Raw genomic sequence first — 27,235 nt, 5'->3', positions numbered from 1 at the left:
TTTTCAGTTGTATTGTTGTGTTAAGCCTTTTGAATATTTAAAGTGGTCATCCTTAATAAACTGATTTGCTAATATCAAACAGTGGCTCTAAAACAACTATTTGAAGGTGAACCATGAATGAACACAAATTTTTGGTCCTGAGCACCAAATATCTGAATTTAAGCAATATCTTTGATTGATTCTGCCTTCCGAAATAGCTTTTCTCAGCTAAGAAATATTTCTAAACTCTGGTGTTAAAAATCTAAATCAGAGATGATTAGCCATGATTCTGTTTCCTTTTATTTTATTTTAAATTAAGGTGTTTTTTTCTTGTTCAAGAGTTTGTTTGCTTGCTCCAAGAGTTCACAGCTCATGTCTGTCATAGGATTCTACATTGAATCTTGGATGTTATTGTTTGCATATTTTGTTGCTTTTATTGGTGATGAATTTGTGACCAGCCTCATAAATTAGTGGCTCACTTCAACAATATCCTGATGAACTATGATTCAAGGCTACAATTACTTTTTGTAGTAAAGAGCTGCAAACTACTCAGCTTCATATTGTCTTAGCAAAACAGAAACCTTACCATCGCACTAAGTTTTTATTTTTTCTAAGATCATTGATATCTTGTAGTTCCTACTGAGAATCTGTACACAAAACTGTCAGAACAGAAGGACGTCCAACCCTTTCTGGGGTTTGCAGCTTTTCCTGTGCTGTGAAGTATGAGATAGCTTTTTAGTCAATATGGACCAGTCCATATGTTGATATCTGGTATTCAAAGGCCAATTTGTATTTAATCAGTGTTACTGTTTCTAAAAGGTCATGGGTCAACATGACCGGGGGATAGCAGTCTGGTTGAGTAATACTGGACTAGATTCTTGATCACCGACACAACAATGCCCCTTTTCAGCAAAAAAACCTGAAATCAATCAAGTTTTCTTTTTCTGAGCTTGAGTTTAAATAAAATCAACTTCACTTCTCTCTTGGGCAAAGAAGGATAATCAGAGCTAAAAAGAGGGGTTATTTTTAATCACTTTGTTCAATTTTGCTGCAAAACAAACCTACCATTGCTTGTTTTTCATTTCAATAAAATGATGGGCCTTTAAGAGTCTATTCTTGTAACCTATTATCGATTATGCTTTTAAATCTTTCCTTTTTAAATGCTCAGCATCAAACTTTTATCCAAAGAATGAAGTGACCTGCAAATACACTAATTACACTACATTATAGTCAAACATTTCATTGCATTTTGGTTTCTGTATGTATTAAATACAAAAAACTACCAAGGAGGAGGCTGTCACACAAAATCTGCACATTGGATTAAACAAAGATTCCAGTCATCCTTACTTTATTTATTTTTGATGTAGCATCTGAACCAGGGTAGCAGCCATCTTTAGTAAATACTGGACTGTAATTTTTAGTACTGACTCAGATGACATTTGCATTTGTTCATGCGGGAAACCTAAACTCTCAAACCAAGTACTATGCACGGGAGTGTATAAGATTCTCAAGGTAGAAGAACCTTCATTATGTAAGAATGTTGTATAATGTGTACTATTTTCTTATTTATTATTTTTGATTTTGAAGTAAAACTATATAATAAGGGCTGCATGGTGGTGCAGTTGGTAGCACTGTTGCCTTGCAGCAAGAAGGACCTGTGTTTGATTCCCGGCCCGGGGTTTTTCTGCATAGAGTTTGCATGTTCTCCCCGTGCATGCGTGGGTTCTCACCGGGTACTCCGGCTTCCTCCCACAGTCCAAAGACATGCCTGTTAGGTTAATTGGTCTCTCCAAATTGCCCTTAGGTGTATGAATGAGTGTGTGCATGGTTGTTTGTGTGTTGCCCTGTGATGGACTGGTGACCTGTCCAGGGTGTACCCCACCTCTCGCCCATAGACTGCTGGAGATAGGCACCAGCTCCCCCGTGACCCACTATGGAATAAGCGGTAAAAAATGACTGACTGACTATATAATAAATGAAGTAGTAAACTTGCTTATTGTATGGTTTAAACTCCCCTTTACCAAGTCTATTGTTTATAAAGCAATACCACCTACAACTTGAAGTTTTGTATTAAAGTTTTAAAACATTACCTAAATACCCATATGTGTCCTCTCTGTAAGCAAGGGAATAGTGTTGAAGCATTCTTTCAGCCAGCTGACTAGCAGTGTGAATCAACAGGTGGGGGAGGAACAGTGCTGTATGCTCCATACTGCAAGAGAAACACCAACAATTTTCCTGGGATCTCATTAGAACAATCTTAAATTTTAGCAGCAGTATGTCTGAACATTTGTTATTTGTATTTTTAAACCTTAACTTATTAAATCCATGGTATACTTCGATAGTGGCCATTGGCCCATGCCTAATAAGTGGACTGCTGCACTCCATGTTCATTATGGATCTTTAAAATGTTGTAACTAGGCCCACAAATGTTAAATTTGTTTTGCGATTTAACTGTAATCATTCATATTTTATAATAATCAATGATAGGTAACGTATGTTTATATATGCTGAACGTATCGATGTCAGTCACGATGTCAGATTTGCCCTGCAGCACATTCTTCTTAAGATCAATGACTTGTTATTGACAGGATGAGTTTTGTCCTATCTCGTACCCCGTACAAAAGTTCACATGATCAGCTAGCTTCACCATAATCTGCTGCTGTTTCTCTTTGGACCGACAAAATGTTGCCGTTCGTTGTGTTTCTGCCGGTTCTGCTGGGTGTGAGCGGTTCTGGTGTGTGTCCGTGTGAGAGGCCGGAGCTCTGTCAGCCAATCCGTGCGGAGAGAGAGTTTGAGGTAACGCTAACCACCAGCTTAGTCTCTCAACACAAAACCGTGAAGTTTCATTGCTAGCAGATTTTCTGTCTGTGAAGACAAATCTGTTGATCCGGGTTAACAATTATATGACGGAATAAGGCTTTTTATTAATGATAGACTATTCTAAACCCAAGATTGCAGTGATTAATATCCTTAAAAGTTTGGATGAAACACAGTGACTTGGAGGATGAACATCATTCAAAAGTCTCACCAGATCTTATGAGAACATTTGAAAGTTTGGCTGCTAAAGTTATTGTAGAGAGACTATTTTGTGCGGTGTATATAGTTCATCCTTTTTAAACACACACTTTGTCCTTCTGCATTTCAGCTAACATGGTCTCTGAACTGAAACATCCATCCAGCAGCTGTTCAATACTGTTCACCATTTATTAGTGAAAACACTGTGTGGTTTAACTCTGAGGATACAGATTCACTTCCGTTTCTTCGGGGTTTCTATGCAGTTTGGGAAAACTGTGGAATTTGGTTTCAGTATTTTCCAGATCTGGAGATGTATGGGGAAATATTTGGTTTTGCAGACTTAAATGTGTGTCTCTTCTTCCTTGTATCCTCCCACTTTAAACAAATTGCCGTAAAATCTGGTGAATCTTTATTTTTCATATCTTTATTGGAGGACTGTAAAGGAAATGTTAGTGTGAGCACATATGGGGCTTTTATATGAAAACTGTATAAGAGACCTCTTCAAATGATACCATTAGGTAGACACTAAAAACAGATGTTGGATGATATTCACAAGGACAAATCAAGAATTAATTCTGAAAAAAGGATAAAAACGCTTCATTAAACCACAAAATTAAAACCCTGAAAAATATCTAGTATTAAAAAAGCTACTAACCCTAAAATAAAAAAATAAAAAAACAGTTTTCCATCTAAAAGCTAAACACATAGATACAGTATATAAGTGCAAATTAAGGCATTACTTATTCAGATGAACATTAGCAGCAGGAAAGCTATTTCTGTACTTCTTCGTCCTGCAAACTTTGGTCCAGAAATTTTCCACCATAAAAGCTGCGAGTGATCGCTTGAGGCCATCATCTTCTTCAGCTGTTTGCTATCCCACCGCAGAGGTCTTGTCAATATGAAGGCAGGTCAATTTCCTGAAGCAAAAGAAGGGCTGCTACGTTTTTCTACTGGCTGCCTCAGAGTTTGTGTCAGACTTCAGTCTTGTATCAATGATAGTCCCGTGGTAATAATGAGACTGCACACATTACCCTGCCGAATGAAAATATGTTAACAGAAACAAAAACAAAAAAAAGCTGAGGTGTTTCTGTTTGTGAAACACCTCAAACTTAACCTTCCAATTATGACTGTGCTTCTAGGTGTTTTTATTTGATGTGGGAGGGAAGACATGGAAATCTTACAACTGGAGCATGGTGACGACAGTGGCAGCCTTTGGGAAGTATGATGCTGAGCTCATGTGTTTTGCTCACTCCAAAGGAGCACGAGTTGTCCTCAAAGGTGAGATCACAGTTTGCCTAAATACTTTATGAAAGTTCACGTCTTTACCGACCTTCATTGCTTCAGAGCAGCTATTATTTTATACAAATGTGTTTTATTGACCTCAGTTTTTTTTTTCTTTTTTTGTGGCACTAGTAGCCTTTATTTCAAAGTTGGCGGTCTTGAAATAGGGTGGAGAGAGGAGGAAGACTTGCAGGAAAGGTCTTGCCCTGTTGACCCCATTTTAATGTCTGCTCATTGACCTGTTGTCCATATCTTTATATTTCCTGTTGTAATTGTCAAGGTGATGTTCATGTTCCCTTCATCGTGGACCAAGCCAACAGAACCACGTGGATAGCAGAACAGGTCAGTTTGGCCAAGAAGCAGTTCATGGATGGGATTAACATCGACATTGAGCAAGCGGTGGACGACGGCTCACCAGAATACTACGCTCTGACAGCACTGGTCAATGAGACAACTGAGGCTTTCCACAGGGAAATCCCAGGCTCCCAGGTAAAACACTGTTTCCCCATTCTGTGGCAGTAAGCATTTACTGTTAAACTTTCCATTGCCATTCCTTTTTTTTTTCTGATTTTTAGGTTTCCTTTGATGTCGCCTGGTCACCAAAATGTATCGATAAACGTTGCTATGATTACGTCACTATCGCCAAATCCTGTGACCTGGTGTTTGTGATGTCCTACGATGAGCAGAGCCAGATCACCGGTGACTGCATTGCAATGGCAAATGCCCCGCTCAGCCAAACTCTGAAAGGTCTCTAGGTCCAGACGCACATTTAGGATTGAGAACCAATCAGCTTGTTAATGGAAACTAATGGATATACTATTTATCTGTCCATTTTAGCCTACGATCAGTATTTGGATCTGAAGATTGATTCAAAGAAGCTGGTGATGGGAGTGCCGTGGTACGGCTATGACTATCCATGTGTTAACCTTTCTCAGGTATGGTAATATTTAATGACAAGCCGCACACTTTACATGTGATATTTAATGCTTGATAATCCTAGCAATATACGTTGGTGATTAACATTTTACAGGATGGGCATTATCAACATTTGGAACAGACTGGCATGAAGTATGTTCTTTTAAAAAAGAAAAGAAATCCAGCTGCATTTTTATTTCGTTTTTCCTCTTGTCTCACCATTAATGAAACATTTAAATCTAAGCAGTCTTGAAAATGGTGGAATTTGATTTCTTCATTTTTCAAAGCCCAATAAGAATAGTAAAAAAACACAGTATGGAGAAATGTTTGAGTTTAAATACTTTATTATGTATTTCTTTTTTTTTTTTTTATGTAAAAACATTTTGAAATGTTAAACTAGTTATTATTACGTTTGAATTGCTGTTTCCCATCTTGCAAGGCCCTGCAAAAGTATTCTCACCCCTTGAACTTCATATTTTGCCACATAACAACCAAAAACTTCAATGTACTTTATTGTAATTTTATGGTAGACCAACACAAAGTAGTGCAGAAACAAAAGGTTTCCTGGTTTTCAAAAAGTCTTTTTAAGCGTTTGCCTACATTCCAAACATGGAAAACTAACACTGCATATCACCCTGAAGTCACCTTCCCAACAATAAAACATGGTGGTGGCAGCATCATGCTGTGGGGATACTTCCTTTCACTTCACATTATTCAATACTATGTATTGGACAAATAAAATCCCAATAAAATGCATTGAAATTTGTCATTTTAGCATGGCAAAATGGGGAAAAAATAGCATTTGGTGTTTTAATTTACTGAGAAGAGCCCACAGATGAATGACAAATATAGCATAGTCACTGTTTATGATAATTTTGATAAACAAAATGAATGTGTCTCTGATCACAAACTGTGCTATAAGGAAATCTGTATTAATACAATTCTGTCCAGATTGAAGAAGTCCAATAGATTTTGAAGAAGAGCCAATCAAAGGTGGTACAGATTTGAAGTTGACTTCATGGTTGTGATGTTTTGTGATTTGTGGAACATGTACATAACAGATACATAACATAACAGATAATAAAACTTAACTAAGTAAATATGTTGTTCTTAAATGTCCAGAATGTAATGGGAAATCAAGCAAGAGAAACTGGATTCTGGGGAAAAAAAAGCAGGGAATTTCAAAATGGAAAAAAAAAAATGTAGGAACCCTGTGAGCAAATTATTTTTCCAATCTTGTGTCCCAATTCAATTATTAATTTAGTTTATTTATATAGTTGGTTCACAACCAATGTCATACCTTTTCCTATACTGCCACCTTGAGGCTGACCATTTGCTATTACAGTTCTGTTTTCACTTAGAATAAATTACTTTAAAATATACAAGCGGCTGAAATGAGCTTCCTCCGTAGGGTGGCCGGGCACTCCCTTAGAGATAGGGTGAGGAGCTCGGCCATCCGGGAGGGGCTCGGAGTAGAGCTGCTGCTCCTCCACATCGAGAGGAGCCAGTTGAGGTGGCTCGGGCATCTATACCAGATGCCTCCTGGACGCCTTCCTCAGGAGGTGTTCCAGGCACGTCCCACCGGGAGGAGGCCCAGGGGACGGCCCAGGACACGCTGGAGGGACTATGTCTCTCGGCTGGCCTGGGAATGCCTTGGGCTCCCCCCGGAGGAGCTGGAAGAGGTGTCTGGGGAGAGGGACGTCTGGGCTTCTCTGCTGAGTCTGCTGCCCCCGCGACCCGGTCCCGGATAAAGCGGAAGACGACGAGTACGAGTACTTTAAAAGATCAGTCAATAATTATCTCATTTATTGCAACTGAGCTGGATCTGATCATGTACAGGGGTTGGACAATGAAACTGAAACACCTGTCATTTTAGTGTGGGAGGTTTCATGGCTAAATTGGACCAGCCTGGTAGCCAGTCTTCATTGATTGCACATTGCACCAGTAAGAGCAGAGTGTAAAGGTTCAATTAGCAGGGTAAGAGCACAGTTTTGCTGAAAATATTGAAATGCACACAACATTATGGGTGACATACCAGAGATCAAAAGAGGACAAATTGTTGGTGCACGTCTTGCTGACGCATCTGTGACCAAGACAGCAAGTCTTTGTGATGTATCAAGAGCCACGGTATCCAGGGTAATGTCAGCATACCACCAAGAAGGACGAACCACATCCAACAGGATTAACTGTGGACGCAAGAGGAAGCTACATAAAACCACGGCTGCCCAGATCACGGCAGAATTAAATGTGCACCTCAACTCTCCTGTTTCCACCAGAACTGTCCGTTGGGAGCTCCATAGGGTCAATATACACGGCCGGGCTGCTATAGCCAAACCTTTGGTCACTCATGCCAAACGTCGGTTTCAATGGTGCAAGGAGCGCAAATCTTGGGCTGTGGACAATGTGAAACATGTATTGTTCTCTGATGAGTCCACCTTTACTGTTTTCCCCACATCCGGGAGAGTTACGATGTGGAGAAGCCACAAAGAAGCGTACCACACAGACTGTTGCATGCCCCGAGTGAAGCATGGGGGTGGATCAGTGATGGTTTGGGCTGCCATATCATGGCATTCCCTTGGCCCAATACTTGTGCTAGATGGGCGCGTCACTGCCAAGGACTACTGAACCATTCTTGAGGACCATGTGCATCCAATGGTTCAAACATTGTATCCTGAAGGCGGTGCCGTGTATCAGGATGACAATGCACCAATACACACAGCAAGACTGGTGAAAGATTGGCTTGATGAACATGAAAGTGAAGTTGAACATCTCCCATGGCCTGCACAGTCACCAGATCTAAATATTATTGAGCCACTTTGGGGTGTTTTGGAGGAGCAAGTCAGGAAACGTTTTCCTCCACCAGTATCACGTAGTGACCTGGCCACTATCCTGCAAGAAGAATGGCTTAAAATCCCTCTGACCACTGTGCAGGACTTGTATATGTCATTCCCAAGATGAATTGACGCTGTATTGGCCGCAAAAGGAGGCCCTACACCATACTAATAAATTATTGTGGTCTAAAACCAGGTGTTTCAGTTTCAGTGTCCAACCCCTGTACATCAACACACACATAATTAAGAGTAAAACACTGTTTTAGTTGAACACTGATCTTATTCTCAGCTTGACCATTAATAGCTGCTAATGATCCACCAATCAGGGAGAGGACGACCATGTACTGTGATATCCATCAATGCTGCATTCAGTAAATAACAGAAAAAATTATTAGTTTCATCATCTAAAAATAATGAAATTTTTCCAGTTTTGATCTAAAACATTAGAAAAGGTACTCTGTTAGAATGGTCAGATCAGTTAGTTCTGAAAAGGGTGAAATACATTTCTTTTAAAAATTTGTATTTTACTTTAAATTCTCTCGCAAACAAGGTGCTTCACACATGAAAGAAAATCATCAGAGCACTACAGATTTTATTGGTTTTCTTTTGATTAGCCAGCAGTAAGAAAAAGACAATACTCTCATTCTCATGCTAATAGGCTTTACCACAGCTTTGTCACAGAACACAAAAATACATTTATTCTAAAAAGAATTGCAGGTGATTTAGGTTTGAGCTTTTGTTTTTCTTTTTGCGTCATGGGAATGCTGTTGGACCTGCTTTTTGATCCTTACTGTGTTATTCTGTTGTATTTTCTCATACAAGGAGGGCATTTGTTACATAGCCAAAGTCCCTTTCCGTGGAGCTCCTTGCAGTGATGCAGCAGGAACCCAAAAACCATACAAGTGGATCATGAGGCAGCTCAATAGCCCAACGTCGTCCGGCAGACTGTGGGATGACGGGCAGAAAGCACCTTACTTCTATTACAAGGCGTGTCATTTTTTTCACCCTACTCCTGAAACAATACTATCAACAAATACAGAGAAATTGTCATTTTTTTGTTCTTTCGTCCACTGGTTTATTTAGGACGAGACAGGACAGAGCCACCAGGTCTGGTACGATGACCCGCAGAGTCTATGTCCCAAAGCAGACTACGTGATGGCTAAAGGCCTGAGGGGCATCGGCATGTGGAACGGCAACATTTTGGACTACAGTGATGATCCTGTAGCCAGGCAGCAGACCTCGCTGATGTGGAATGCTCTGTTAGGATCCAAGCTGGAATAAACTGAATGCTGCTGCGGGAAGTTTTACTGAGCCGCTGAGCCCGCTCCTGTTTGCTTCTAAACATGTTTCCTTTTTATAGAGGTAACAGGGAGCAGCATCTCTCCATCCTCAGGGATGCATACTTGCACATTGGCTTTTATTTTAGCTGTACTGTAATGTGATTTGCTAACAAAGACAATCACTTTAAAAGCATTTGCACAGATTGTTTTTGATAAACATTTCAATAACTGTTTTATTTTCTTTACTTTGTTCTAATAAAGCTTGTACTAATTAATTTTGTAGACTCCCTGGTGTTATACTGCTGTTGCAGAAAAAAGACAATGACAACAAAAGGAAAACCTGTGTTCAGTTTATAAAAGTTAGAAAATCATTGAACCACATACAAACAGCTACAAATATCTGGCACAGTGGTCCATTTTTAAAGGCTAGGAGGAGCAGTCCTCTTCAGGTTGTTGATGAAGCTGCTTTAAACTTGTGTTTTGCCTCATGTTGTGTTTCTAGTCCATCCAGGAAGGAGATGACTGATGTTTTTTTCTGTGCAAGTTCAGCCTTCAGGTCTTTGAGCTCTGCAGCAGCCTGCTTCCTCAACTTGTAGGGGAAAAAAACAAAAAAAATGTTTGTTTTACAATCAATTCCAGGTCTGCTAGAGTATTTATTCAGACAATTTCACAAATAGCCATCAAGCTTGGACTGATTATTACCTTCGTCTCTGTTATCAGCTTCATCTTGGCATCTTCTACCTTCCTCTTCAAGTTGTCGATCTCATAGCTTTCCCTCATGATCTGAATGATGAGCCCATTCTGAAATATTGCTCTTGGATTAATTTATTTACAGGACATATACTTTTTGGAATGAACAAAAAAAATTTAAATATTGAATGTTTAATAGCATGTAAGAAAGTTCAATGATCCACCTCTATATATTTCCCATATAAAGATATCCTGATGTCCAAAAATTCACAAAAAACTGCAGATTTAGCAAAATTACCTTTTTTGATCATAATTTCAGTGTCAAAAAAAGCAGGTAGGTGGGCTTAAAGAAGAAGGATTGAATACTGAGTCGTTAATTAAATATCCCCGCTTGTACATATTTTAATGTCCAGCTTTTCTGTTTGTTTTTTGCATAAATTACTTGTTTAGGGTGTCAGCATTTGATAGGGTTGAGGTCAGGCAGGCTTTACTGAGCCGTGTACAAACCTTTGACCTTACTCATTTTGACGTACTCCATTTGTTCTTCATTCACTTTTTCGTCTTTTCCTCCTAAATTCGATGGTGTTATATTTGCTTCCAGGATTTTCTAACATTCAAACTACCTTTCCGCTGTTTGCATACCTGTCAACGCCTGCAACAGACATCTCTGAGCCAACCCACTCCAAACCTCACAGCGGGACATGTGCTGTTATCTAGTAACCTTTTTTTAAAAATATAAACAGAACTTTGCTCATTCTGGTTGGAACAACTTATTTCCCAACTTCCAGGTGTTTTTTGCCCAATCCCAAGTATAGAGTCTCATAAGATTTCTACTAACTTCCTTAATTTTGGGAAGGTTTTCCACACTCATGCACTTCAGATCTCCAATATCTCTGTTATTTCCATGGCAAACTGAAGACCATTTTTACCTGAAAACACAAGACTTAACTTGTCAATGTCAGCTAGAGAGCTGATCATTTGAACAAGGTTTACAATTTGCTGCCTTTACCCTTACATACATGTGAGGGTGAACAAGCCATTGTGCTGGCAAGCTAAAGTTTAAGACTTTTAGCACAATTGCTCTCCTCTTTATCTAAAATAAGAAAATCCTAAACTTAAGGGTTCTGCATGGTGGTAAAAATAAAAAAAGTTATAAATTCAATCATTTAAATTTTAAGCTTTAAAACACGTATATGTCCAGATTTTCCATACAAGGTGATAAGTTACTTTAAGTTACATCTTAAAATTGTTCATTCAATAATTCTTCCATCAGTGTGTTTTTTTTTTTATCGCACATCTCTGCTACTGAAATTGGCTGTTTTTCTACAAATTACCATTTTAATTGTTATAGCTACTCTTACTAATGTTGGCTCTTATTAACGTTAGCAGATCAAAATTAAATTGATCCTTAACTGTATCTACTACCAGCTCCTTATTTAGCACAGCCTTGCTTGAAAACAGGGATTTTAATGGTTGGCTAAAACCCAGTTACCACTCTGAGGTGCATCCTGTACTGTAAGAAGACAATGAAGTTAGGTGACCCAGCTATTAAAGCCCTGGAGTTAAATGCCAGAGTCAAAGAGCATCATCCTCACTTTTCTTAACCTTGCTTAAGATAGTATAATAAATTTTCTTAAAAAAACTTAAATTGACACCCTGTAAAACACTAGTAGCAATGCTTTCATAATTAACTCTTTCATCGGGGATATATGCTACTGATGTATGCTTTCAATTTAAAATTGATAACAAATTTCTATGTTGTGAATATATCTTGGACTTTATGTTCATCTGACTATTTGCAGTCAACTGATTGGACTGTTTTCAGTAGCTATAATAGTTTCATCCTCTGATTAAAGTTGTATGTTTAAATGAATCTGTTCCTAATATGTGTGATAATGTTGATTATGTAGTGCAACAGAGCGTTTGGGACCTTTTCTGAGGACATCCCGTGTCGCCTTGCTTTCTCTCTGGCTTGGAGCTGATGCAGGACTTTGTTGTAAAATATTTCCAGTTCCTGTCTCAAGTTTCTCAGATGTTCCTCCAGTGTTCCTGTGGCCTTCTTGGTTTCAAAGTATTGCTTTTTCCAGCTGTCACGTGCTTTATGTTAGTGAAGAAGGAGGAAAAAAAGAGTAGTAGTAGTAGAACATATTATTTTAAACTCAGACTGATTTGTTTCCCACCTAGAAGTTGCTCTCCCACCTTGATTCCTGCGGTGTCGGTTCTGAGCCAACAAGTCTTTTCCCTTTCTCAAAACCCGCTGTCTTGTCCATTCCAGCTTCGTCCTCTCCTCCCTCACCAGTTTTATTTCCTCCATTAGCGCCTCTGCTTACAAGGATAAGACATGTTTGACTGCAAAACATCAGTATTAGGCTCAAGAATCTGACCATTGCTTACGGTTTGTGAGAAACACTGGAGAAGCAGAAGCTGCTTTATTGGTGGCCAAGTCTGGACCTCGGGGTGAAGTTGTGCACTGAACAGGTTGCGAAAACACGGCTGGCCTTTCCAATACCTAAAGCGCCAACAAATTTAATAACAACATAAATACTGATCGAAACAGACATGTTTATGTTTTTTGAAAGGAATCTTACACAAGCTGAACATTACCCCATTTGTTGGTTTGTTTCTGATGGCCCTCTCTGTCTGTGGATCTATGCACTTATATTTCCCAACACTAAAACATACAAGCACAGCTGCAAAACACGAGCATCACAAGCATTTCTCTTATATGGATAAATACATCCTCCGAAAGGAACATTACAGTTTGCAACTAAAGACAGCAACATGTCCTGTGGTCTGATGAATCTAAAGTTGAAACACTTGGCCATAATGACCATGTTTATATTTGAAGGAAAAAGGCGGCGGCTTTCAAGCCTGACATACGGTACCTGTCTGTGATCAAAAAGCCTAAATCCGGGTCTTCCAGAGACCCCGCTGCCCCTGAATGTCTGTCTCTGTGTTCATGTTTTGTTTTTTGCCAGGTCTCCTCATTTTCTGGTGACCACATCGCCTGGGCTGAATCAGCTTCACATCCCTCTAAAGCTGTAGACATACAGCAAGTAAATGTTTATTTTATTTTAATTAAGGTATGCCTAATAGGTTTTGTTTGTGAGATAAGAATGCTTTGGATCTCTTTTTTCCAGTAAGGGAATAAATGAAATCCTCATTTGAAAACTGTATTTGGTGTTTTCTCAGGTCATCTGTGATACTGAAAGCTTACTGCTGATCTAAAACATTTAAGTGTGACAAAAAAGAAAAAAAAAAAAACCATCTCCAAGGGGCGAAAATGCAATTTTAAATACAATGCTGTAGAATAAAAGAGATGCTTTAATATCTTACTTTATTGTTAATTTATTGTTATTGATATTTTATTGTTTAACTGTTACAAAAAGACGTATAAATCAATCTGTTGTAAATCTAATTACAAAAAACAGTTTGTTCAGTCATCCCTATCCCAGACAGCATCCAAAAATGGTCCATTTAATCCATAAAACTTTATTGTTTGCCCATTTATCATCAGATTTGCATCTTATTGATGTTTTGTCTTGTAAAATGTAATAAAACCTCCATACATGTTTCAATAGGTATTTTAAAATGGAGGAGTTTATAACGTGTTTATTACAGAGAAAATATTATCAATGAAGTATTATTATGTTGTTTCTCTACAAGAGAGTTAAATAAATCCTTAAAAAGCAATGTCATGTGGGGATGGATCAAATTATTTGATGTGGTGATAAACATCTTATGCAAGGCCCAGCAGTATAAACTCTTGTTTGAGAAAATGTTATGAATCACTGCTTTAATACCTTTTCTAAGTGTAACAAGCTGCAGCGCCCTTTGATTCCGAGACTTCCCTGCACGGTTCTCCAGCTCTGCTCTCCTGATGAAGCTTGGAGCTTCCTCTGGGGAGGAGCTACTGTTTTTTTCATCTTCTTCATCCTCATGTTCCTCCTCCAGCCCAGAGGCAGGAACCGGTTGCTGGGAACACTGGGGGATGTGGGGGAATTTAATGGGCTTCTTTGTCCCTGTTTTCACACCGAATATCTTGGATGGGTGGAGATAGACTTGCTGCTCTGGGGAGCTGCTGCTGGAATCCGTGGTGAAGGACTGGGAGCCGAAACTGCTGTCTGTCTCCAGTGTGGGCAGCAGGTATAGCTCTGGCTGGGCCGCCTGCCGGCAAGCAACAACATCTCATTTAAGGGAACTGATAGAGTGATTTAAAGTAAAAAACTGATCAACTTGGCAGGATAAAAATAGGATAAATGGATGCAACATACATATGGTGGGGCGAATGTTTTCACTTTCAGATCCGTCTCCTGTTTACTTTTGACCTGTAAAAGAGAAGAATTATATTGTGTGAACAGCAGCAGTAAACCCCATTCACAGCCTTTAAAGCCTTCATTGTAGTCTCCCTGAATCAGGCACTGTCTGCGTAGTGAAACGATCAGCCCTACAAAAGGCCTCTTAACTGCCTGCTGCACTCACCAGCGCCAGACTGCGACCCACACATTTCAGGAAGGAGAATTTATGGATGCTCCTGACTCCTCTGCCAAGAAGATCGCCCAGCTCACCCCTCAGAGTCTGCAGGGTGGTTTCAGGATAAACCCTAATGTCACCAGGAGGAAAAGGAGAACCAAGGATACAACATATGCACCAGTCAGGGGTTAAGTAAAACTGTTAAATCCTAGCTAAGTTTAATGTATATCTACATATTTTGTATATTGGCTAATTTTAATTATTTAATAGTTAATAATAATGAAAAATATTATTTTCATGGTAACACTGAACTGGGTGTCAAACGTTTCGTTCCATCATGTTTTTTTATGCTGTAAATGACAATAAAGGTAAACTTAACATAACAACAGTAAGAATGTTTTATTGGAAAATATAGTGGATCTTACACCCATTCACAACCTCATTTTTTCCCTTTAATTAAATTCTCTACCAAAGCATCAGAAAATGTTTTAATTAGCTTAAATCTTTTGTTAACAGAAAAAATTTACAGGATTTTACCAACTGAATCATACTTAAGACACATATTTAACAAATTAAATGCCTGGAATACATTTAAATTATCACTGCTTTTAAATATGATTTCTGCAGATAACAGTGTATTGCAAAAGTATTTTTTTCTACTTCTGTCATGTTAAAAGAACAAACATTGGTGTATTTTATTGAAATTTTGAGTGATAAACTAACAGACTTATATATAAATAAGAAGTAAAAGGAAAAAGATACAAGGTTTTCAAAATTGTTCACAAAGAAAAAAGTGTGGTGTACATTTGTGTCCTGTCCTCTTCATCCTGATAGCCTTAAATAAAATCAAGTGCAACCAATTACTGCCAACAGTCAGTCATTTTCTACCACTTCTTCCATACAGGGTCGTGGGGGAGCTGGTGTCTATCTCCAGCAGTCAAAGTACACCCTGGACAGCAACACATACACAGGATAAACAACCATGCACACATTCAGTCACACCAAAGGGCAATGTAGAGAGACCAATTAACCTAACAGTCATGTTTTTGGACTGTGGGAGGAAGCGAGAGTATACCCAGAGAAAACCCATGCATGCACAGGGGAGAACATGCAAACTCCATGCAGAAGGAGGAGTCGAACCCAGGACCTTCTTGCTGCAAGACAACAGTGCTACTAACTGTGCCACCGTGTAGGCAATAGTCCTTTACTTAATAAATAAATTAAATCTATATTTTTCTCAATATAGACAATCTGTTTGAAGCTGCAAAAGACTTAAGATTGAGGTAGAGGTTCACCTTTCAGCAAGGCAACAACCCTAACCTTACAACTACAGCCACGATGGAATGGTTTAGATTTAAAAACTGATGTTTATAGATGTTATCCATCCAATTTGACCAAGCCTGGGGTGTTTTGCCAAAAAAAAAAAAAAAAAAAAAAACGGGCAGAAATTTCAGTCTCTTGATGTGCAAACTGGATAAGACATCAACCAAAAGACTTGAAGCTGTAAAATGTTGGTTCGCAAAAGTATTGACAAGCAGGGACCGAATATGAGCGCACACCCTACTTTCCAGATTTTTATGTCTTGAATGTATTTAATAACATATGTTAGTCCATCAAGCAACGTCCCAATAAAATACACTGAAGTTTGTGGTTGATCTGACAGAAAATGTGAAAACGTTCAATGAATACGATCTGCAAGGAGCCATACATTGCTTCAATTATCAGACCTCTTTTTAATACCAACTGCTATCCTTTGAATGGTAACATAAATAAAACATTTCAAGCACGTTCACCTGATGAAGCCAGCAGAAATAAAGGTCTCTGCGGCTTTAGCTGGGACTTTATTTAGTTTCATATTCCACTGGTCAGCTGGCACAAACAGCACATGAAGCTCCACAAACTACACATAAATAAAAATTAATTTCACTGTACACTATAGACACTTGCTTATTGAAGATGTTTTTTTAATATATATATAATGTAAAAAACAAAGATTTAGCATACCTTCCTGCTGGCCGGTCTCATTTTGTCCTCTGTATATCGCACTGACTCACAAGACAGTTCCATTGTCAGTCTGGTTCAGAGTAAGAAACGCAGTGAACCCCTAAACTGAAGAGATTTAGTGGGTTGTGTTTGCCTGCGCTGTGACACCCAAGACTGCCAGGAAGCAATTAAATACACTCAGCCATCCAACTGTTTCTTTTATGAGAGTGCCAACCTTGGTTGCTCTGGAGCTGATGATGATAGCGACATGGTGAAAAAACAACCCCAACAACTTCTCAATGTATAAGATCAAAGAGAATCTTACAGTTTTTAAATAATAAAATATTATAGATTATGTATGTCTCAATTTTTGTTTGAGCATCAACGGTATTTGTTCTGATTAATATTTAATCTTTGCCCTTTTGATTAGTTAAAAAAAAACCTTTAAAGCATCTTCACCACTAGATGGCTCCAATTTTTTAGCTCCAATATATTTGATGATTTAATTGCTGTGGGATTTATCACAACTCAAACTTTCTAAACTTTTTAAATGTATTTTGACAGAAAAAGATATTTCGAGCTATTTTTATGTAAAAAAAGAAAACATTTTAGTAATTACGTATAATACTGCAAATACTATCTCTAATGATATACAATCTACAGACACTTAAGACATTAAGTCAACAGAAAGAATGAATAATTGCATCCCCATAATCTTTTTCAACATACCAACAAATATACCTAATATCGAATTCATCGAATATTAACTTACTTTTCCAGCACAGCGAAAAAATCTCAAATGTACCTAATTTCAAAACGACACATGAATGCAGCACTAGAGGACACGCCTTAAAAAACCGGAAGCTCTCATTCCCTGAAAGACAAAAACGTTAGCTTGGTAGCTGTTAGCGTCGACTGGCTTGCGTAAACGTTTATATTCTTATCATTTGAATATTAAAGCCATTCCAGACCGCAGTAATGCCGGGACCAGCTAACATCGTCGCCATGAAGAAAGTTGTTCGACAGTTGCGCATGGAAGCGAGTATCAACAGAGTTAAGGTAACTTTTAGAGATTTAGTGTCTGTGAAGACGTGTTTCTGTAATGTTTGTGTTTATCGGAACGGTCTGGATGATGAGGTTTTTGGAATCTCTATTCATTTAGCAGAAATAGTTCATCAAACCGGCGTGTGTTTACTCCAGGTCTCCCAGGCCGCAGCGGATCTCCAGCAGTTTTGCCTCCAGAACGCCCAGCAGGACCCCCTGCTCACCGGCATGTCTTCCAGCAACAACCCGTTCAGACCGCAGAAAGTCTGCTCCTTCCTATAGTACCGACAGGCCGAACGACCGCTGTGAGTACAAACATGTACTTTCTCAGCACTATCTGTTCAACATAGGTTTAAAGGGGGTTATTTTATGGCGGTCAGCAATATTACTGTTAGTCTTGTTTTTTTTTTTTTTTTTTAAGCAAGAACCTCTTTTAATCCGCTTTAAAGATTCACCTCTTTCTGTAGGGTATTTTACGAGTAGAACCCGGCATCCGAATTTTATTGTTTTGTTATATACCACATAATAATTTCACAACTTTTTTAAAGTTTATTTTATTATTAACATCAGGCTTTCTCGTTTTTGTCCGGCTTATGAGATTACTTTTACTATTGACTTTGTTTTTAAAGTAGTAAATAAAGTTGTCCTTGAAGAGTTAAGTTTGCCCAAATGTGGGCTAAAATAAATTTATCAGCAAGGTGTGTGTGTGTGTATGTAATCATTTTTTTTTTTTTACCATTTACTAAAACTCTTTTTGTTTCCCAAACCCACGATGAATGTTGTTTTCTAAAATTTCAAGTTTATAATTCACCTTTTAAAATATAAACCTAAAAGTTAGCGTGCTATTTAAGTTGACAAGTAAAATAGGGTTGAATAAAAAGATGAAACTATATTAAAGATTAAAAAATATTAACCATAGATGCGTTTTAAAGGGAGATTTTAACATGGAAGAGTTTGAGCCTGGCTAATACACAGAGGTCCTTGCGTCCTCAGTTTAGGGGCCCGATCACCTCAATGTACCACCCTGAAGTAGGAAACCTGAGAGATCTTGAGGACATGTAAGGCTGCAGGAGAACGACTGAAAGATTCTCTGTCTGGGCAAACAAACTGAAAGTATTAATACCACAGATCACCTATATGTTTGGTAAATTGGCAACATTTTTGAATTGTCAACACAAATAAAACAAAGGTTGTGTCAAATGCTGCCGTGGTTTAAAATTATGGAGAATTTAGCGGGTGCTGACACCATTTTGCTTCATCTGTTTATACTATGATTATATTATGGCTGTTTTAGGCCCAAATACCCATAATTCACCGTGGATTTATTCAGGAGAATATTTTCCTGATTTCAGTCTACAGGCATATCTGTGTCACCAATAGTTATATGCCAAAAAAACTATCTGGTCTTTTTGGAGGATAAAACCAACTAATGCCTTAATGTGTGATAAAGCTCCATTCAAGCATGCTCCAGAAAGGTGATTCTATTTGAAGTTTATCCTGCTAAAATTTGGAGATGTGTGCTATGTGGCTTTTTGATTAAAATATTTTACGTTGTTTTATCAACACATACTTTGTTTCTGTAGGTTTTGGATGATGTCTTGTAAAGCTCAGCTGGAGGGTCCTGCAAAGTAGACGGGAATCGTCTCAGGAGTCTTTGGGAAATTCGGGCCAGGAATCTAACTTGAGCCTTTTTTAACTTTAACCTTCCTAAAAAAAAAAATTTGTGTCTTTTTTTTGGGTGCATAAGAAATGCATCAGCCTTCCTATGTAGAACTAACACACATGTGCCTTCTTAAATGTAAATGTTTCATCCCTTAATAAAATGCAACTGTTTCCACATTTTACATATGCAGTTCCATGCTTTTTCCCCTCTTAATATTTTGAGAACTTCAATTTATCTCAAAAAGCAGCTGCACAGAACAGACGAGCATGCTTTATTGCATGGTAATGATGGCAGGATTCAGCCATTTGATGCAGGTTACTGCAGAACCTAACCCACTTTCTGGAATAGTTCACTGTAACTGTTACTCATCCCTCACTTGAAGCCTGAGGCTGTGGGACACCGTCCAATTTCCTCATTTATGCTTCTGATTTTAAAGAACAAAATATTTCTTTAGAAATGCAACTCCTGATGAGGATGTTATCACTATTATCCTTTGTCTGACAGTTTGTAAATCAGTTTCTTTGCACTGAGGGACATTACAGGTCCTTCTCAAAATATTAGCATATTGTGATAAAGTTCATTATTTTCCATAATGTCATGATGAAAATTTAACATTCATATATTTTAGATTCATTGCACACTAACTGAAATATTTCAGGTCTTTTATTGTCTTAATACGGATGATTTTGGCATACAGCTCATGAAAACCCAAAATTTCTATCTCACAAAATTAGCATATTTCATCCGACCTATAAAAGAAAAGTGTTTTTAATACAAAAAACGTCAACCTTCAAATAATCATGTACAGTTATGCACTCAATACTTGGTCGGGAATCCTTTTGCAGAAATGACTGCTTCAATGCGGCGTGGCATGGAGGCAATCAGCCTGTGGCACTGCTGAGGTCTTATGGAGGCCCAGGATGCTTCGATAGCGGCCTTTAGCTCATCCAGAGTGTTGGGTCTTGAGTCTCTCAACGTTCTCTTCACAATATCCCACAGATTCTCTATGGGGTTCAGGTCAGGAGAGTTGGCAGGCCAATTGAGCACAGTGATACCATGGTCAGTAAACCATTTACCAGTGGTTTTGGCACTGTGAGCAGGTGCCAGGTCGTGCTGAAAAATGAAATCTTCATCTCCATAAAGCTTTTCAGCAGATGGAAGCATGAAGTGCTCCAAAATCTCCTGATAGCTAGCTGCATTGACCCTGCCCTTGATAAAACACAGTGGACCAACACCAGCAGCTGACACGGCACCCCAGACCATCACTGACTCTGGGTACTTGACACTGGACTTCTGGCATTTCCTTCTCCCCAGTCTTCATCCAGACTCTGGCACCTTGATTTCCGAATGACATGCAGAATTTGCTTTCATCCGAAAAAAGTACTTTGGACCACTGAGCAACAGTCCAGTGCTGCTTCTCTGTAGCCCAGGTCTGGGGAATGTGGCACCTGTAGCCCATTTCCTGCACACGCCTGTGCACGGTGGCTCTGGATGTTTCTACTCCAGACTCAGTCCACTGCTTCCGCAGGTCCCCAAGGTCTGGAATCGGCCCTTCTCCACAATCTTCCTCAGGGTCCGGTCACCTCTTCTCGTTGTGCAGCGTTTTCTGCCACACTTTTTCCTTCCCACAGACTTCCCACTGAGGTGCCTTGATACAGCACTCTGGGAACAGCCTATTCGTTCAGAAATTTCTTTCTGTGTCTTACCCTCTTGCTTGAGGGTGTCAATAGTGGCCTTCTGGACAGCAGTCAGGTCGGCAGTCTTACCCATGATTGGGGTTTTGAGTGATGAACCAGGCTGGGAGTTTTAAAGGCCTCAGGAATCTTTTGCAGGTGTTTAGAGTTAACTTGTTGATTCAGATGATTAGGTTCATAGCTCGTTTAGAGACCCTTTTAATGATATGCTAATTTTGTGAGATAGGAATTTTGGGTTTTCATGAACTGTATGCCAAAATCATCCGTATTAAGACAATAAAAGACCTGAAATATTTCAGTTAGTGTGCAATGAATCTAAAATATATGAATGTTAAATTTTCATCATGACATTATGGAAAATAATGAACTTTATCACAATATGCTAATATTTTGAGAAGGACCTGTACTGTTGGAAAATATGCATGTTGTCTCAAGGTAAAGAGAATTCGTCATGTAAATATAAACTGAACACTTCACAATGCTCAGGAGCTCAATATATACTTGTGGAGAAGAAGGTATCAGGTTTGAGAACCTCAGGGGCTTCATCTGCAGTAATGATGGCGTGAAGAAGGAGCCTTAGCCAAATTAACAAAGCTTTGATTTATTTGTCTCTACACTTCAACACTCATTCACATGGTGATGATCCAAAAGAACAAGATCTCTGATACAAGCGGCTGAAATGCTTCCTTTGTAGGGTGAGGAGCTTGGAGCAGAGCTACTGCTTCACCGCATCAAGACGAGTAGCTGAGGTGGTTTGGATGTCTGATCAGGGTGCATGCTGGGGACCTCCCTTTGGTGGTCATCAGGGCCTGTCCTATTTGTGTGAGTGTATGTAAATACACACACACTAAACGGTGTGTGTGTGTGTAGAAAGGTTGACCCAGAATGCAACATGTTTCATTAACAGACCTTGAGAATTGACTAAATTGGTAAACATCGGTTTTGTGTTAAAATGGCTATTTCTGAGAATAACACAAATCCTTGTTCCAATAAATTAATAAAAAAATTTCAAATACATGAAGACATCTCTCACTGTTCAACCTTTAACTCAACTCTGAAGAGTCTGAAAGTCGACTCCAAATAACTACTCATTAAAGAATATAATGTGTGTACATGACTTCTTTCCAGAGAACATACCAACCCTACCTCATCACTAAAAGCTGGTTCTTTGTACAGCTACCACAGGTTTCCTTCAAAGAATCTGAGACACTATGAAGCAAATTTGTGCAAGTCCACAAATGTTTGTTGGACATTAAACCGGGACATCTTCTGATCACAATAAACACGGAGAGCTTAAAGCTGGAACTTCCGTCTGCAGGCATCCATCTCATGGCGCTGAAAGATAAAGTACGAAGGTAAAGTAAGAAATAAAACTAAATACATGACATATGCTCTCCAGGTTGCACCTTACTTTAATTCTAAAATACTGGAATATATTGTAATAACAGGTATTATGCATGCAGATGTAAGCAAATAAATACACTGGCCTTTTCATTAAAAACATTTCTAAACATCACTTAAAGCTCTTTTTTAACTAAACAGGCTCACCTTCAGGACCCATTCGTACTCTCCATACTTTGAGTTGAACGTGCCCTTCTGTAGAGATCGGAGTTTCAGAGTGAAGCGAGGTCCCAGCTCCTGAATACCAACTTTCTTCTCATTCTTGAAGATGTACCTTATAAAAAATACCATAAACTATTTATTTGACCTTCTTAAAAAAGAAACTAAATCTTTACTCTTTCTAACCTTGGCTAGATTTTTCCAATATATGGTAGTGTTATTTATTGACAGGCAAAAAGCTGCCACTTAGACCATGATGGACTGTATAAAAAGACACAAAAACATTTCTTCTCACTGTCTGACATTAAATGAAACTAAATGTTTCTTGTTTTAGGTCAGGAGGATTTCTTCTATTTGCTAAATGCCAGAATAATGAGACATTTTTTCACCTCTTTCTTCATATTGAGAGGTTTACATACAGTAAGATTACTACGCCTTTAAACAATTTGGGAAGCCCAGATGATGATGATGTCATAGCTTGTAAGCTTCTTGTAGGTTAATTCACAAACGACCATAGGCGAAATCAGCAAAGATATCAGGAAGATAATAGTGGTTGAAGGCTGGTTTTACTTCGGGTTCACGTTCCACATGCCTGAAGGAGCCACGTTCATCTGTTCAAACAAACATAAACAGCATGGGAATGTCTAGCAATCATACTATTAGAGGGAGATGGCTTGTCTGTCTCAAACAGGAACTTGTTTTTTGCAAAATGCCTGAGAACACTATCCCATCTCTGAAGCAGGTATAGGTAGATCCTAATCACACCACCACATTAGTTACAAAGCAGCTTAAGGACAATAAAGTCAGTGTTTTGGAAAAGTCATCACGAAGCCCTGATCTGAATCCCAGAGAACATTTCTGATTAGATCTGAAAACGTGTGTGAGGCAGCCTACAAGCCTGACTCAGCTACAACAGTTCTGTCAGGAAGAGAGGGACAAAACTCAAGCAGACTACTTTGAGATGTTTGTAAAAAGATTTGACCCAAGTCATATGGTTCAAAAGGCAACTCCACAAAAAACTAAACGATGTATGTAAACTTCTGAATTTAAATAAAGTCTAAAATAAAAATCTTTCTCATTATTCTTGGATTTAATAAACAGCATTCATTTTGGTAATCCTAACTGACCTAACAGGAAAAGCTTCAGAAAAAGTCTGATTTAATGTCAAACGGTTAGATGTCTTTTTATATAGTGTATGTAAATACCTGGTTTCACCTGTAAGTGTTCAGGGTCTAGTTAGTTGTTGTACGTTACACTCAGGTAATCTTATTTTTCCTCTGGCTGCCACGTTGTTGCCCTCCAGACAGTATATCTCTAATAAACAATATCACCTCAACTGATTAGCATTGGCCAATAAAATCAAATGCTTCACCAAAAATGTGGGAAGACACGACAAACAGAAATCATCTAACACAAGAAGTTCATCTGAGTCTGATGACAAGCATCCATTTTACTTCTATAAACATTTAAACACTTGCAAAATACCACATGTACTGAAAAGCAGGATATATCTTATCAAAAAGATGCTAATTAAACCAAAAAGGAGAAAAGTTTGATTTTACTTAATTCTTCCACTGCAGATGTTTAGAGGTTAAAGACCATTATGATTTTGCTCATTTGGGATTTAAAATCAAAGATTTTGTGTTACTTACATCCACACAAAAATGAAAATAAAACACCACTTTACAAATCCTGGAATATTTTCAAAAAACATTCCTGGAAAAGGAAGGATGTGTGCACAATTGAGCTTGAAGGTTTACCTGTGAAATCTAAAAAAGATGAAGTCTCTCTGGTTGTGAAAGGTGGCGACCTGTCGACCCACAAACTGAGGGTTCTGTGGGAAGAGAGCAGCGAACAGACGACCGATGCTGTGACCAAGGCGGGTGGTGAAGTTGTTGAGGATCACCTCTGGATAGTGTTCGGTTGGATCTTTACCTCGTCTCTGAAAACAGTGGAAACCGGACAGTGATCAGCACAAACATGGGGCCTGTAAAAACACAGAACGATGGATGGATGGATGGATACCAGTTTTAGTCAATCTGACAAACTGTGGTTCATATTTATTATCCAGAAGTGGAAACTACTTAAATGAAAATTCCAGACCTTTTCAGAATATGTAAGAAACCTGATGCAGTTTTATAGAGATTCAATTCAATTCAGTTTTATTTATATATCGCCAATTCACAACACGTCTTCTTAAGGCACTTCAAAAGGTCAATTCAATCAAATCATACAGATTTCAAGTCAGGTACATACATTCCAATTAATCCTAACCATTGAACAGTGCAGTCAGATTCAGTTATTTATTCAAATTGGTTAAAAAGTTTTTCTATCTAAGGAAACCCAGCAGATTGCATCCAGTCAGTGACTTGCAGCATTCCCTCCTCCCGGATGAGCATGTAGAGACAGTGGACAGTCACTGGCGTTGACTTTGCAGCAATCCCTCATACTGAGCATGCATGTAGCAACAGTGGAGAGGAAAAACTCCCTTTTAACAGGAAGAAACCTCCAGCAGAACCAGGCTCAGTGTGAGCGACCATCTGCCACGACCGACTGGGGGTTTGAGAGAACAGAGCAGAGACCGAAAAAAGAACCAAGAAGCACTGATCCAGGAGTACTTTCTATGAGAAGGAGATGTGAATTCAGATTTGTGCCCAAACAAAGCATTTATTGTAGGGATGAATTTATTTCACTTGCCTTCATCTCTTTTCGTAGTCGAACACTGCTGACTTTGAAGTGTGCAGTTGGCCCATCAGGAAGGTGACAGAGAACCAAACCATCTTAAAAGAACCGTTAAGGATCCTGGCATTAGAAACAAAACAAAGTCAAAAAACAAAACACTTTGTGCTGCTGCTGCGGTTTTGGATTTATTGCAATCACAGACCCCCAGATGGTAAGTGATAACATTTATATAATTAGTTAATATTTATTCCAATCCAATCTGTTCTTTGAGCTTGGATTCTTTGCCCACAGATATTGCGATGATGATAGATTTGTAATATATTGTGCAGGCAGTAGAGTAACAGTTAAAAATTTAACCAGGAACAAAAGGGATTTCCTGGTGTCATCTGAAGTGCTTTATAAAGTCAGGATACTGGGCACTTGGCGATCCTCGTTGACGACTATCAGGTACGTGAAGTTCCTGGCAACACACTGGGGAATGATTCTCTTTAAGGCGAGGCCTCTTCTGTAGTAAACATGAGCGTTTGGGATGACACTGGCCAGCTGCTCACAAAACCTCATTGTTCTCTGCAAGACACAAATGATATCATTAATGAGGCTTGGCATTTATGATATAAGGGGAGAGGGAGAGTGTTTTTTTTATGCTGAAGCCCAACAACGATTTTAAAATTTCAATTACACAAACTAAATTTACAACTAAATTCTCATTTGGATTGAGCCAAATCCAAATAAATTAATTATTCCTACATTCATAAAAGGTTACATTTTTTTTTAATACAACTGCCTAAACTCTATACTATTGCTGCATTCTTCAACATTAATTTCACCATGCAAACTCTTCTTATAAAAATATTACGAATGAACTGAAATAGCAAATTATCCATATCACATGATTCTAAAACTAGTAAAGGGTTGTCATTGAGAATCTCAACTCAAAACAAGTAAAACTCTTATTTATGATGACAACCAGCAGTCACTCACCCCTCTGGGTCTGTCTGATGTAGTGATGAGCACTTTGGGATTTGTCAACCCGTTGAAATACGCTGAAAATTCATCAGTTCCCTCGTCAAAAGCAACCTGGACATGAGTAAAATGAACAAAACATTTGTTATATACCAATATCTATCTATATAGGTCCAGAGGAGAGCAAAAAACAAAATCCAAACCTCTTCATCTTCTGGGTCAACTGTTGTCTCATCAAACACTCTCTGGTTTTCTATCGTTTTGGGGACCTCCTTTGGTGGCGCCTAAGTTGGAAATACAATAACATAGAGTGAATGATTAAAGAGATGAATCATTAAATAGAAAATGGTCTTACTTGGTGGACAAACAGGATTATAAAAGCTAAAAACAGGCAAGAAAGCTTAAACACAAAGTGTAAACATTCACCTTGTCACCTAAAGCTTCCCTTTCTTTTCTCCTTTTTTTCTTCAACTGAAGCTTTTGCTAAAAGACAAAATAAAACAGACATGAGATTTTAAACACATTCCAATACAAATGAGAAGACTCAGTATATGTGTGGACACTTTGTCATTCCGACAGAGAAACGTTAACTCTGCTGTAGGGCAGTTTGGTCCTGTAGGCTCTCTGTTTACCTTCCTCTTCTCCTGCTTGAGCTTCATGAACATGAAGTGTCTTCGCTGCTTGTTCTTGATCTCAGAGACACTAAATGTGGGGGGAAACGCAGCCGCTGACTCGGTCATCTTCTCCACGGCGGCGCTGCGCTCTTCTTCTACCTCTACGTTTTTGACCTTCGTATTTGTTTTCATTGACTTCTTGCTTTTCTTTTTCTTGCTTTTGCTGCCCTGATTGGTGGGAACTTCTGTAATATCCATCTTTCGTGTGCCACCGATCTGTTTTGGATTGTTATCTCACGTGTGTTAAGGCTGTCTGTTAGAGTGTGTTCACTTCCGGAGAGGGAGGTGAATAGATAAAGTTCAGAAATAAAAGTGTGGGACCTCTAGTGGTGAGGAGGCGTACTGTCTTCTTCTTCTTCTTCTTCTTCTGTGTTATTTTTTGGCAGTTGGCAAATAACTTTATGATGTGCATTACCGCCACCGACTGGTATGGAGTGTGGTTCTTCATGGTTTTAAATCTTATTTACCGTTACAACAATCAAATTTTATTTATTAATTTAGTGCTTTT

At 38.7% G+C, this 27,235-nt stretch overlaps 4 protein-coding genes across 4 annotated transcripts; 2 read left to right on the top strand and 2 right to left on the bottom strand.

The window, feature by feature from the left end:
• The first annotated feature begins 2,587 nt into the window (after positions 1 to 2,587).
• On the top strand, positions 2,588 to 9,576 carry ctbs (chitobiase, di-N-acetyl-). Its single transcript, XM_047375710.1, has 7 exons — positions 2,588 to 2,775; positions 4,134 to 4,272; positions 4,556 to 4,764; positions 4,851 to 5,022; positions 5,113 to 5,210; positions 8,844 to 9,008; positions 9,105 to 9,576. The coding sequence occupies exons 1-7, from the start codon at positions 2,662 to 2,664 to the stop codon at positions 9,300 to 9,302; spliced, it is 1,095 nt and encodes a 364-aa protein (XP_047231666.1). The 5' UTR covers positions 2,588 to 2,661; the 3' UTR covers positions 9,303 to 9,576.
• Positions 9,577 to 9,635: 59 nt separating this feature from the next.
• spata1 (spermatogenesis associated 1) lies at positions 9,636 to 17,334 on the bottom strand. Its single transcript, XM_047375709.1, has 13 exons — positions 17,220 to 17,334; positions 16,469 to 16,698; positions 16,258 to 16,364; positions 14,474 to 14,594; positions 14,266 to 14,319; positions 13,795 to 14,158; positions 12,877 to 13,030; positions 12,596 to 12,662; positions 12,386 to 12,500; positions 12,191 to 12,313; positions 11,922 to 12,088; positions 10,004 to 10,102; positions 9,636 to 9,890 (listed from the first exon to the last, which is right to left on the bottom strand). Exons 2-13 carry the CDS (start codon positions 16,529 to 16,531, stop codon positions 9,747 to 9,749), a joined length of 1,578 nt encoding a protein of 525 aa, XP_047231665.1. The 5' UTR covers positions 16,532 to 16,698; positions 17,220 to 17,334; the 3' UTR covers positions 9,636 to 9,746.
• Positions 17,309 to 19,335, top strand: LOC124874370 (guanine nucleotide-binding protein G(I)/G(S)/G(O) subunit gamma-5-like). Its single transcript, XM_047375711.1, has 3 exons — positions 17,309 to 17,506; positions 17,648 to 17,796; positions 19,075 to 19,335. Exons 1-2 carry the CDS (start codon positions 17,426 to 17,428, stop codon positions 17,771 to 17,773), a joined length of 207 nt encoding a protein of 68 aa, XP_047231667.1. The 5' UTR covers positions 17,309 to 17,425; the 3' UTR covers positions 17,774 to 17,796; positions 19,075 to 19,335.
• Positions 19,336 to 21,433: 2,098 nt separating this feature from the next.
• Positions 21,434 to 27,009, bottom strand: rpf1 (ribosome production factor 1 homolog). Its single transcript, XM_047375222.1, has 9 exons — positions 26,686 to 27,009; positions 26,480 to 26,536; positions 26,257 to 26,337; positions 26,072 to 26,167; positions 25,504 to 25,657; positions 25,106 to 25,188; positions 24,169 to 24,350; positions 22,397 to 22,523; positions 21,434 to 22,183 (listed from the first exon to the last, which is right to left on the bottom strand). Exons 1-9 carry the CDS (start codon positions 26,923 to 26,925, stop codon positions 22,142 to 22,144), a joined length of 1,062 nt encoding a protein of 353 aa, XP_047231178.1. The 5' UTR covers positions 26,926 to 27,009; the 3' UTR covers positions 21,434 to 22,141.
• Between the last annotated feature and the right edge of the window lie 226 nt (positions 27,010 to 27,235).

Source organism: Girardinichthys multiradiatus, chromosome 9 (genome assembly GCF_021462225.1).
Source record: "Girardinichthys multiradiatus isolate DD_20200921_A chromosome 9, DD_fGirMul_XY1, whole genome shotgun sequence".
Lineage (NCBI taxonomy): Eukaryota > Metazoa > Chordata > Actinopteri > Cyprinodontiformes > Goodeidae > Girardinichthys > Girardinichthys multiradiatus.
Note: the sequence above shows the minus strand (reverse complement) of the source record. Positions and strands in the feature narration are given on the sequence as shown.